This window comes from Acinonyx jubatus, chromosome D2 (assembly GCF_027475565.1).
Source record: "Acinonyx jubatus isolate Ajub_Pintada_27869175 chromosome D2, VMU_Ajub_asm_v1.0, whole genome shotgun sequence".
Taxonomy (NCBI): domain Eukaryota; kingdom Metazoa; phylum Chordata; class Mammalia; order Carnivora; family Felidae; genus Acinonyx; species Acinonyx jubatus.
In genome coordinates, this window is record NC_069393.1 from 27,902,506 (window position 1) to 27,916,536 (window position 14,031).

At 35.4% G+C, this 14,031-nt stretch overlaps 1 protein-coding gene across 4 annotated transcripts in view; it reads right to left on the minus strand.

The window, feature by feature from the left end:
• The window catches only part of CTNNA3 (catenin alpha 3), a 1,731,503-nt gene that overhangs the window by 1,637,830 nt on the left and 79,642 nt on the right, over nt 1-14,031 (minus strand). For all 4 annotated transcript variants that reach the window (XM_053207653.1, XM_027062103.2, XM_053207654.1 and 1 more), the window contains exon 2: nt 5,515-5,618. In XM_053207653.1, the coding sequence (XP_053063628.1) occupies nt 5,515-5,613 (99 nt within the window). In that variant the 5' untranslated portion in view covers nt 5,614-5,618. The remainder of the gene's footprint in view (nt 1-5,514; nt 5,619-14,031) is intronic.

The window sequence follows — 14,031 nt, forward strand, 5'->3', positions numbered from 1 at the left end:
GCCACTCTGGAAAACAGTACGGAGGTTCCTCAAAAAATTAAAAATAGAACTACCCTATCACCCAGCAATTGCACTACTAGGTATTTATCCAAAGGATGCCAGGTGTGCTGTTTTGAAGGGGCACAATGCACCCCAGTGGTTATAGCAGCACTATCAATAGCCAAAGTAGGGAAAGAGCCCAAATATCCATCAACAGATGAATGGATAAAGAAGATGTGATATATATAAATATATATAATAGATAAATATAGATATCTATAGATATTTATATATAGATATATCTATATTGATATAGATATCTACATCCATTTATCAGCAATCAAAAATAATGAAATCTTGTCATTTGCAACAACATAGATGGAACTACAGTGTTTATGCTAAGCAAAATTAGAGAAAGACAAATACCATATGACTTCACTCATATGTGGAATTTAAGATACAAACCAGATGAAGATAAGGTGAAGGGAAGCAAAAATAATATAAAAACAGGGAGGGGGACAAAACATAAGAGACTCTTAAATACAGAGAACAAACAGGGTTGCCAGAGGGGCTTTGGGGGGTGGATGGGCTAAATGGGCAAGGGGCATTAAGGAAGACACTTGTTGGGATGAGCACTGGTATTATATGTAGTGGATGAATCACTGGAATCTAGTCCTGAAATCATTATTGCACTATATGCTAACTTGGATGTAAATTGTAAAAATATAAAATAATAAAAATAAATAAAATAATAAAATAAAATAGAAAAAATAGAAAAAAATGCAATGAGATATTCAGTATGATGCTATTCTAGAAAAATGCACCTAAAATACAATTTAAGGAAAATTTTTACTTGTATTGATAGGTAATACATGATCAAAGTGACAGATACAAGAACTCTGTGCATCAACAAAAGGTCAGTTATATTAATAATTCTTTGAGTTAGACATGCGCTGGTTTTTGATAAGAATAATCCCATTAAAATGAAAATCAAGAGTATGTCCAAATCATTTGCTGCACTAGAATTCTCCTTTAAGGGATAATTTCTAAACATAGTAAATATTCTGTAAATTATTAATACTTTAATTTGATTTGAATCTTGCTAAGATCTAGAAACTTTTTTCTAACTGGGATATTGGTGAACTAGTATACCAACTGCCTTTAAGAAATCAAGAAACATGTTCAAAAACATTCACAACAATCTTAAGGACCATAAAATTAGCAACTACACTTACATATAACTGAGAACTATCTAGCATATAATAAATACTAATTATTCTTTCCCTGACACATTTACTTGTAGATCATGAAGAAGTATGAATCCAAGCACCATATTTAAACCCCTGTGAAGTAATAACATGACCACACTTTTTAAAAGAGTTAAATTTCTTTCCAATCAAATAAAATTATTACAGGTCATTTTACCCTTTTAATTTTCTACATGGACTCATCAAGTGTTTATAGATTATTATAATAGTTTTTAAACATGCCAGGAAATACACATAAACTGTGAACAGCATACTCTTCAATGTGAATTTATTTAAAATATTCCCTATTGACTGCCTTATCAATGTACTTGACTAAACCAAACTATTTATTGGTTTCAGTTAGAACATAAAAAGTAGTTTCTTCATAATGATACTTTCTCTATTCATAAACAATATGTCAGCAGCCTTTGTGACTAGCAAGTCTTAAGTGACCAACTCTAAAGTTCTACTCTTACAGGACAAATAAGGGTTATGTGGTTGCATTACTGCACTAGCCTTTATCACTAAATGAAGGCCATTACCCTACTCACATCTAGTAATTGCAGAGGAACAAAATCTTAAGTGACTTGTGAGAACTCATTTTATAACTTTCAAAAACCATAACAATTCTCACTACTTGCTCACTTACTTTTACATTTAGTAACTAATCCTAGGGAGACAATTTGAACTGATGACAAAAATTTATATACAAAGATGTTCAACACAACATTATTCATAACAGTAAAAAAGCAAAAACAACCTGAATGTCCCAAAATGGGAGGCTGCTTTATTTTTTTTTATGAAATTTATTCATAAATTCATTCCCATACAATACCCAGTGCTCATTCCAACAGGTGCCCTCCTCAATGACCATCACCCACTTTCCCCTCCCTCCCACCCCCACATCAACCCTCAGTTTGTTCTCAGTTTTTAAGAGTCTCTTATGATTTGGCTCCCTCCCTATCTTTTTTTTTCCTTCCCTTCCCCCATGGTCTCCTGTTAAGCTTCTCAGTATCCACATAAGAGTGAAAACATATGGTATCTGTCTTTCTCTGTATGACTTACTTCACTTAGCATAACACTCTCCAGTTCCATCCACGTTGCTACAAAGGGCCATATTTCATTCTTTCTCATTGCCACGTAGTACTCCATTGTGTATATAAACCACAATTTCTTTATCCATTCATCAGTTGATGGACATTTAGGCTCCTTCCACAATTTGGCTATTGTTGAAAGTGCTGCTATAAACATTGGGGTACAAGTGCCCCTATGCATCAGTACTCCTGTATCTCTTGGGTAAACCCCTAGCAAGTCTATTGCTGGGTCATAGGGTAGGTCTATTTTTAATTTTTTTGAGGAACCTCCACACTGTTTTCCAGAGTGGCTGCACCAGTTTGCATTCCCACCAACAGTGCAAGAGGGTTCCCGTTTCTCCACATCCTCTCCAGCATCTATAGTCTCCTGATTTGTTCATTTTAGCCACTCTGACTGGCGTGAGGTGCTATCTGAGTGTGGTTTTGATTTGTATTTCCCTGATGAGGAGTGACATTGAGCATCTTTTCATGTGCCTGTTGGCCATCTGGATGTCTTCTTTAGAAAAGTGTCTATTCATGTCTTCTGCCCATTTCTTCACTGGATTATTTGTTTTTCAGGTGTGGAGTTTGGTGAGTTCTTTATAGATTCTGGATACTAGCCCTTTGTTTGATATGTCATTTGCAAATATCTTTTCCCATTCCATTGGTTGCCTTTTAGTTTTGTTGATTGTTTCTTTTGCAGTGCAAAAGCTTTATATCATCATGAGGTCCCAATAGTTCATTTTTGCTTTTAATTCCCTTGTCTTTGGAGATGTGTCAAGTAAGAAATTGCTGCGGCTGAATCAGGGAGGTTTTTTCCAAGCTTTCTCCTCTAGGGTTTTGATGGTTTTGATGGTCTCACATTCAGGTCCTTTATCCATTTTGAGTTTATTTTTGTGAGTGGTGTAAGAAAGTGAGGCTGCTTTAAAAAACTATGGTGCAGGGGTGCCTGGGTGGCTCAGTCAGTTGAGTGTCTGACTCTTGATCTTGACTCAGGTCACAATCTCACAGTTCATGAGTTCAAGCTCCACATCAGGCTCCGCACCGGAAGTGCAAAGCCCACTTGGAACTCACTCTCTCCCTTTTTCTTTCCCCTCCCCAGCTCATGCTCTAGCACTCTCTCTCAAAATAAATAAATAAACTTAAAGAAAACTATGGTGCAGCAATATAATTAAACCACAATTTTATGAAATCATGCTTACAAAGAATGGGGAAATTATCAAAATATCACTTTAAATAGGAAAGTGAAATAAAACCTTACATATACAGTATTATTTCCACCTTGTTTACATATATTCTTCATATATATGAGATATAAATTATATATAACATATGTTCTTTAATATTATAAAACTCTAAGAATAATAAAAATCCATAATTTTAGTATATTGCAAGTAAATACAGCAAAACATTGTTTACCTCTTGGTTGTAATAATTGAGTGATTTTTATTCTCATATTTTTGGTTTTGGTTTTGCTTTATTTTGTTTTGCTTTTCTACTTTTTTCAATGAACTTTACCAGAAAAACAATAAATAAGCTTTTTTGTTTCTTTTTAACATGAGAGAATTCAGTAGGTGGCTAAAATAGGGATTTTAATGAAGTCTGCATAGTCATCAAGTATCAATTTCACACCAGGTATCAGTGCTGTTAAGAATGCCAACGTTCATGATTAAGTTTTCATCAGTAAAGCATATGTTTTGTGTTTCCAGTAGCAGATATCTTCTATGGGTGTGCTAAGTAAAATCATGCACAGTCTATTCTGAGTTACTCCCCTCCTCACCATCTACCCCACAAAGAAGAAAAGCAGAACATTTTTAAAGTATCAGAGGTGGGGTGCCTGAGTGGCTCAGGCATTTAAGCATCAGGCTCATGTTTTTGACTCAGGTCATGATGTCACAGTTTGTGAGATCAAGCCCCGCGTCCAGCTCTACGCTGACAGCATGGAGCCCACTTGGGATTCTCTCTCCCTCTCTCTCTCTGCCCCTCCCCTGGTCACTCTGTCTCTCTCCCTCTCTCTCTCTGCCCCTCCCCTGCTCACTCTGTCTCTCTCCCTCTCTCTCTCTCTCCAAATAATAAATAAAGTATCAGAGGTAAAATCAATACAGTTTCTCACTCAAGTAACCTTTGAGTGCTTCAAAGCCCTAAAAAAGGGATGATTTAACAATCCCATTTACAATTACACCAAAAAACAAAAAAAAAAAAACACTTAGGAATGAACTTAAACAAGGAGGTGAAAGACCTCTATTCCAAAAATTAGAAAACACTGATGAAAGAAATTCAAGATGACCCAAACAAATGGAAAGATATTCCATGCTCATGGACTGAATGATTCAATATTGTTAAAATGCCAATACTACCTAAAATAATCTTCAGACTTAATGTAATGGCTATCAAAACCCAACATGTTTCACAGAAGTAGAATAATCCTAAAATTGTATAGAACCACAAAAGACCCCAAAGCCCAAGAAATCTTGAAAAAGAACAAAACTAAAGGTATCACAATCCCAGATTTCAAGACACACTACAAAGCTGCAGTAGTCAAAACAGTATGGTTCTGGCACAAAAACAGACACCTAGATCAACTGAACAGAGTAGAGTCCAGTAATAAACCCACACTTATTCATGGTCAACAATAGGGAAAAGACAGTCTCTTCAACAAATGGTTCTGAGAAAACTTGACAGCTACATACAAAAGAATGAAAATAAACCACTTTCTTACACCACACACAAAAATAAACTCAAAATGGATGAAAGACCTAAATGTAAAGCCTAAAACCTTAAAATTCCTAAAAACAAAACAAAATAAAACAAAAAAAACAAAAAACACCACAGGTAGTAATTTCTTTACACTGTCCGTAGAAACATTTTCTAGATATGTCTCCTAGGCAAAGGAAACAAAAGCAAAATTAAACTGTTACCTCACTCAGTTTTCATGACTATAAAACAAGAGTATTTATATAAAGATACTTTGAAAGCTATATATACATATTTTTATGGCTGTTGCTTTTAAAAGAGAATCTGGAGGGGGTAACTTTCATAAATTTCTTATTATTACTAAATATATAATTTTTTATATTTTAACAGCACTTTAAAGGACAATTTGAAATGACATACTCATTCTATGAAAATCAACTCTTTTCTTGGTTCATGATCTACTTTTCCCATGTTTTTAGGTCTTCTTCAGTTACACATTGTTATTCCCATGGTCTTAATACCTGGATTATGAGAGGTTCCAGTAGCTTCTCTACAGTGAATGTTTGGACCTGCAGATCCTGAGGATCAATATTCAGTGTGATTGGTGTTTCAGCTGACATGCTGCCTGTGCACAAAAGCAAAAAAAGACACTTATTAATAAAGAAAAATACTTTCTAAAGGGGAAGCACTAATGAAAACCATAGAGTACATGAGATCTGTATTCAGCACCTCTTCCTGATATCGGCCATAGCTCTCAGATGACCAGGGTGCCAAGTTCACCAACAGAGAAATGAGATATTCCCCATCTGTTCTCGGAGGTCATGTGGTCTAGAATTAGATCTTCCAATGAATTAATCTATGTTAGTATATGTTCATTACTAAAATAATAACCCAGGGTGAGTTTACATTTGGCCAGGAATCTTAAGGAAAAAAGAATGGCCAAATTGGTGAGACATATTTTACAGCATGCAAGTGCTTTGACTTCCATGAAATCATAGCACTGAGGCAGCCAGCACTCATATTTTGCTTGTTCTTGCTAATGATGACTCAGATGAGGAGGCAAATAGAACTTTGGAAGACATATGACACATCTCTATCTGGGGAACTGTTTGAGGGTTTGATTGGAAAAGAAAGTTGGGGGCAATTTACTTTCCTGTACAGAAAATAAACTAATTTAAATTGGCATGGTTATACATAAAAAGAGAAGAGATTGATACTTGGGCAAGACAAAATTAGAAAAAAATTATAAACCATCTTTAAGGCATTGACATTAATCTCAGAAATCAGTGAGATTTTTGCATAAGAACACACATATATATCAGAAGACCATAAATGGCATGTATCATAACATATTCAAGTCAACAAATTGGCTATAAAGACTATTACCCAAATCATTAAGCTTACAAATTGGTATCAACTTATTCATAGTCAAGTATTTACTGAAGGTCCACAGAAATAAACAGTAAGAAACATGTATCACCTGTATGTAACTTAGTCTCAAAAAAAAATTATAGTCCACAGAAACATGTGTTACTATCAGTGAAAAAACATTCCCACTTAGCTCTTACCCATTTTCTTCTATAGTTTCCTATATTTGCAGGCTAAGAAAATATTAGATTCTGCCCCCAGAAAATATCCAGATATTCCCTATGGCACTCAAGGAAACTAAAACAAAAATAATTAGGAAGTACAATAGTACTCCCCCCTTATCTACAGTTTTACTTTTTGTGGCTTCAGTTACCCACAGTCAATCATGGTCCAGTCCAGAAACAGATGATCCTCCTTCTGACATATCACCAGAAAATGAATAGAAGCCTAACACTGCGTCACAATGCCTAGGTCATTTAACTCACTTCATCTAATCAAATAGGCTAATTTTACCATCTCACAAGAAGATGAAGCCTGAGCACAATAAGATATTTTGAGGAAAAGAGATAAACTATATCGCATAACTTTTATTATACTATATTGTCATAATTTTTCTATTTTATTATTGTTATTAATCTCTTACTGTGCCTAAACTTCATCACAAGTACATATATATAGTAAAAAAAAAACATAGTATACACAGAGTTTGGTACCATCTAGGATTTCAGGCATCCACTGGGGGTCTTGGAACATATTCCCCATGAATAAAAGGGGACTACTATACATTTAGTTTAGTTTATGATTTTAGATATAAAGGTAGATAATTGTTTTCTTTTTAATTGACAAATGAGCTCTATGAATGGACAATGGAAGTACAGATAACTCAGGGAAGGAAGGAAAGAAGGATGCAAGGAAGGAGGGAAAGAAGGATAGAGGGAGGAAGGGAGAAAAAAAGAGGCAAATGGGAAGGAGGGAGTGATGGAGGAAAGAAGGGAGGGAAGGAAAGGGGGAGGGAGGAAGGAATACTGCTTCCCCTAATAGTCTATTCCCATTCTCCTCCTAGACCTTTACAACTCCCATTGGCTTACCTCCATAAAATCAGCATCTCCTTGCTCATCAACCTCTCCCACTCTACTGGATCCTTCCCCTAGATCCATAAATGTGTTACTGTATTTATTCCAAAGATAATCATGATCTCCATGTGTATATGTAGGTGAAAAGATCAGTGCTTCTTATCAGCAATGTCCAAACTATGGAGAGAACCCAAATGTCTACCAACTGATGAATGGATAAAGAAGAGGTAGTATGTATGTATATATATTTCAGACTGTGTATACACACACACACACAAACACACACACACACGTACATTTCTCACTGTTTATTTCTTTGGACCTTCAGTAAATACTTGACTGTGAACAATTTAATACTAATTTGTGGGCTTAGTGATTTGCATAATAGTCTTTATGGACAATTTGTTAATTTGAATATGTTATGATATATGCCATTATATATACATAGACATATGTATATAAAATAGAATATTACTCAGCTGTCAAAAAGAATGAAATCTTGCCATTTGCAACAACATGGATGGAGCTAGAATGTATTATGCTAAATGAAATAAGTTAGAGAAAGATAAATACCATATGATTCCACTCATGTGTAATTTAAGAAACAAAACAGATGAACATATGGGAAGGAGGAGGGGAAAAGAGGAGAGAGGGAAACAAACCACAAGAGGCTCTTAACAACAGAGAACAAACTGAGGCTTGATGGAAGAAGGTAGGTAGGATATGGGCCAAATGGCTGATAGGTATTAAGGAGGGCACTTGTGATGAGCATTGGGTGTTGTGGGTGGGTACTGTGATGAGCGTTGGCTAAATGTAAGTGGGTGTATGTATGTGGGTGGGTGTTTTGAGTATTGTGATAAACACTGGGTACATGATGTACGTGGTGATCACTGAATTCTACTCCTGAAACCAATATTGTACTGTATGTTAACTAAAATTTAAATTTAAAAAAGAAGATCAGTGCTTCACCAAGGCCATTCCACACTGTACACCTGATACACATGCAGAGACACATACACACGAAACCATCCTGTAACTAAAAAATCATCTTCATTAACTCTTGCCTTGATTAACTCTAATTCTTAGATTAATAACATAATTTTTTAATAGAAGCAAATACTATAAAAGCTAGAATTACTGCACTTCAGATGCTATGCTACATGATTACACTCCATGATTCTATTACTATAAAAATGGATATTTAAAGTATTCTTGAAAATAATACCAACAGTTGTCCCCAGTGACTTAACATAGAAATTTGTACATAGTCAAGATAATGAATTTCAACTCTGCTTATAATCAAATATACTTCTAATTCTTACAATTCTTTTACATATCTTCAACAAAGTTTGATGTTAAAAACAAAGACAATTAGGCTGGAAGTCTCAAAGTAACCAGTTATGAAAAATCTAATAATTCCAAAAGCATTTAAGTACAAATTACATTATCCAACATTGACCATACTGCTAAAAACACTAATACATACTAATCACTTTGTGTATAGTACTGAAACATTTTCTAGTCATCAGGAAATTATAAGCAATTTGAAGTGGGAAAACAACTTATGTTTTGAGTGCCCTAGAGTTAGTCTACCCATGTTTTCAAGCAGCTATATAAAACATTACTATTCATCTACAAAAGACTACAGCTGGCCCTTGAAAAACAGGTTTGAACTATGCAGGTTCACTTATATGTGGATTTTTTTCAGTACAGCACTATAAAAGTATTTTCTCTTCCTTATAATTTTCTTAATAACATCTTCTTTTCTCTGGCTTACTTTATTGTAAGAACAGAATATACTATATATATACATATAATACAAACGTGTTAATTGACTGTGTATGTTATTGGTAAGACTTCCCATCAACAGTAGGCTATTTGGGGGCAAAGTTATATGCTGAGGGTGCCTGGGTGGCTCAGTCAGTTAAACATCTGACTTTTGGTTACAGCTCAGGTCATGATCTTATGGTATGTGAGTTCAAGCCCCACACTGGACTGCACGCTGACAGTGCAGAGCCTGCTTGGGATTATTTCTCTCCCTCTCTCTCTGTGCCCTTCCTGTACTCTCTCTCTCTCTCTCTCTCTCTCTCTCTCTCTCTCTCTCAAAATAGATAAACTTAAATTTAAAAAAAAAATACCCTCATTCGGGGCACCTGGGTGACTCAGTCCATTGAGCTTCCAACTTTGGCTCAGGTCATGATCTCACAGTCTGTGAGTTCGAGCCCCACATCGGGCTTTGTGCTGACAGCTCAGAGCCTGGAGCCTGCTTCCAATTCTGTGTCTCCCTCTCTCTCTGACCCTCCCCCATTCATGCTCTGTCTCTCTCTGCTTCAAAAATAAATAAACATTACTTTTTTTTTAAATACCCTCATTAAAAAAAAAAAAGTTATACACTGATATTCAGCTGTGCAGGGACACGGAGTGTCAGTGCCCTGAATCCTTGCATTGTTCAAGGATCAACTGTACTATAAATGTTGAGAATTTTATCTAAAACCCACATATAGACCTTTATGTGATTTAGGCCTTTACTATAGTGTTTCTCTCTCCTTTTCACTGGTTTTATTTCCTTTCTAAAAGTAGAAACACAATCTCTTTACTCAGCTATTTATCTGAAATACAGAAATCATGTTTCAATAAAGGCTCCATCACTATTGTCAAATGGTTTATTTCAAATGCATTTCTAGCACTGAAATGTTTTGTTTTGGTTTGTCTTGGTTTTGGTTTGGGGTTTGGTTTTTTCCCATCATTCCACCTATCATTCTGATTCCCTCTAACAGAGGCAAATCTAAATTGGCAAATAGGATATTCCTATGGTGACCTTTCTGCATGGCCCAGAACCAATACATAGGCAATAAAATATGTCCTTCAGTCTCCATAACCATAGGGTTCCATCAAATGAGTGCTCACAAAAGAGTTCATTTATTACCCCTCTCGTGACAGGTACTATCCCACATATAAAACAAGTCAAGATTAATGACATTGTTTTGTTCTTTTATATCAGGGACAAAAAGTAAAGGAATGTTGTGAACTCAAATAAGATCTAAGTGGACTTTCACATATCCTTTCACTACAGATTTCACAACTGATTTTCAAAGCTACACTGAGCATCAGAAATTGGAGCAAGGAAAATAAAAAATTAAGAATAAAAATTATCCATATCATATATAATCCTGCTAAAAGAATGCTTCAGCAAAGAGATAAAAGACAAACCTAATTCAGCCAAAGTATCTTCTAAAACTGTGATTATGTCTTTAATACACATTAAAGAAAGTTGTTGAGAAGCTCATTTTTTCATGCAAAATTATAGAATAATAAACCAACAAGTCCTTGAAGAACCTTAGCTACCTATAATTATTCTTCTTTGAATAAATGTTGTTTCTTATAAAAATCTTTTTGATCTTTTGTATCTGTCCTGTTCAATAATCCTGATTGATTGGAGATCAGGGCAATAATAGGCAGAAAACTGCAGAACTTTGCAAATGAAGTCAAAGCAAGGTCAAAGTCTGACAAATTGTTACCAACTTCTTAGAGCAATTCCACAATGTGAATCAAAACAAAAATCCTACCAGGTGGTGGGCATTATAATCTGAGACATTTGCATTTTATAATCCATAAAATCTTAAAAGTTAGAGAGTACTTCCCAAACAATTCAAGAATAACTCCTACAACATCCTTCATTTCAACAATGTACTGAACTTAGATGAACAGAAACTCTGAGACATTCACTATACTTAGATTCTGGTGATTACTTTTAAAAAGTTCTTCCTTCTGTTGAATTGAAATCTGCCACTTTTTTACTTCTCTCCAAAAGAGACTGTTTTATAAAGTGGAAAGGTAAAGGTTTGTAGACAAAAAGACTAGATGAAACTCCCAGTTTTCAGAATCAAAGGTAAGAAAACAACTTGACAGCAGTAATAGATGTCTCCAGGGAGGGTCCTTAAGGTGGAGCAAATGCACCCATATGTGGACCCTTCCCTTCTCCCCACACTGTCTTATCCACATGCCTCAATTCCCTTTATTCCATTTTATTCCCTGCTTGAAATGGAACTTATATCAATTCTAAATTCATTTAGTTTAACAAGCATTTCATTTCTAAATGCAGCTAACTCAGAGGTCATGGAATGCACATATTCAAGCACACATTAATATGAACTAGCTCATTCCTCTCCATCTAATACCCATATGTGTCACTACTGTAACACACACCACATTGTACTCCAGTCATATCCCGACAACAGAGGAATTTGAGATCAGAGAGATGCAGAGGGAGGTCAGTGGAAAATGACCCATTTACAAAATTTGCCTTGGGGTGGCCATTCCTTCATAAACATTAAAGAGAAAAGTTTCCACATACTTCTCCCTACTTTAACCCATGATCTCCTTATCTCCAAATTCTGAAGCTCAGGCTCCTCTTAGTAAAGCTGTAATCCTTCTACATAAATTAAAATGTTCTTATGGGATAGCTTGGAAATCTAATCATCTATAATATGGTTCCTACAGAAAAGGCTCTAACACCAAATATTCAATTTTTAAAAATAAACTCTGTAACAGTTTGTAAGGTAACAGCTTATTCTCCTTTAAGATTATTAAATTCCATAAGAGTCATCATACATATCTAATTAATCTCATTTTGTACTCACTTTTCAGCTAAACTGTTCAATTACTTTTCACAAGGATTACTGCAAACCCAAGTCTCCCCATCATATATTTGGACAATTAATTTTTATTTGCCCCTAAATGCAGAGTCTTATTTTGTCCTCCTAACATTTCATCCTGCAGAATCTGGACTTTTGCTCTCACCAGTCAAAAATTGATTATTAGACAATCCAACATGTTAATACTTCCTCCCAGATTTCTATTTATTCCATTAATTGAATATGACTATAGTCTCCAGTTAAATCAATGAACAAGTGAGAGCCAGGCATGGAAAATGATTTTGATACCACTAGAAATCTCTTTCCACATATGACAATCAAGTAAAAAACACTGTAGATAGGATCTTTTCAACCAATTATTAATCACTTCTGTGTGAAATAATCCACTTTTTCATCTTGTCAACAAAATATATGAAGATTTTTTTAATGCTTTACTAAAATAAAGACACCTTTACTTTCCTATTTAAGAATTCAATTTAAGGGTGACTGGATGACTCAGTTAAGTGTCTGACTTTGGCTCAGGTCATGATCTCATGGTTTGTGAGTCTAAGCCCTGCACCAGGCTCACTACTGACAGTGCAAAACCCTCTCCAGATCCTCTGTCTCCCTCTCCTTCTGCCCACCCCCACACTCTCCCTTTCTCAAAAATTAATAAACATGAAAAAAATAATTCAATTTTAAAAATCTAGTTTGACATTACTCACTCTTGGAGAATCCATGCTGAATGCTACTAATTACTGCCATTTATTTACATTTTAATTCTTCAGTTTTCCTAAAGTTTGGTGCCTAGATGTCCAGTCTAATTTTAAAGGCTACCTTTTTATCTCTTTTGAAAATATGGATATTTTGTTTTGTACTGCTTTCTGACAGGTCTATTATTTCTTAGTGACTCCCAAGTTCTGTGATCACATTAGCAGATCATTTTAGAATTAAGGGATATACTTTTTCACAATATATATAATTCAACTAATTTGAAACAATTTTATTTATTATTTTGAGATACAGAGACAGAGTGTGAGCAGGGGAGGGGCAGAGAGAGAGGGAGACACAGAATCCAAAGCAGGCTCCAGGCTCTAAGCTGTTAACACAGAGACCGACACGGGGCTTGAACTCACAGACCACAAGATCATGACCTGAGCTGAAGTCAGACGCTTAACCAATTGAGCCACCTAGGTGCCCCAATTCAACTAATTTAAACTTTTATTTTCATCATCTAGGGTTTCAATTTTTTTTATTAATTAAAAATTTTATTAAGTAATACAAGGTTCAAAAACATATATGGTTACAAACAAGTCTCTCTCCCATCCTTGTCCTCCAGCCACCTAATTTCTCAGGCAACTGTTAGGTCCATTTTCTCAAACAGTTCCAGAGATATCATATGTAATACCAGCATATGAGTATTTACATTTTAATACAAATTCTAACAGACCTGCTTTTTCCACTTCATTCAATTCCCCAGTGCTATTGCTTGTTCTACTTTGCCAATGTGACATCATAGTTTATGTGTATTATCTGTCATCTTTTTTTATAAAGGTTTTTTAATGTTTTATTTTATTTTTGAATGAGAGAGACAGACAGACAGAACACAAGTGGGGGAGGAGCAGAGAGAGAGGGAGACACAATCTGAAGCAGCTCCCGGCTCTGAGCTGTCAGCACAGAGGCCCATGCAGGGCTCGAACTCACGAAACACAAGATCATGACCTGAGCCAAAGTCAGATGCTTAACCAACTGAGCCACCCAGGCACTCCATCTGTTAATCTCACATCACCAGACTCACGCAGAGAACATATCACTTCCTTATCCTTTTTAGTTCTCTTTCTCTCAGTCTATAACTTTGGAAGTCCCTATTTGTTTCCTTCAGCATTCCTTCCAACCATAACACAAATGAGATGTGCATCAGCCTTCCCCACAGTCTTTTCCTAGTTTCAGCCATTCTCTTTTA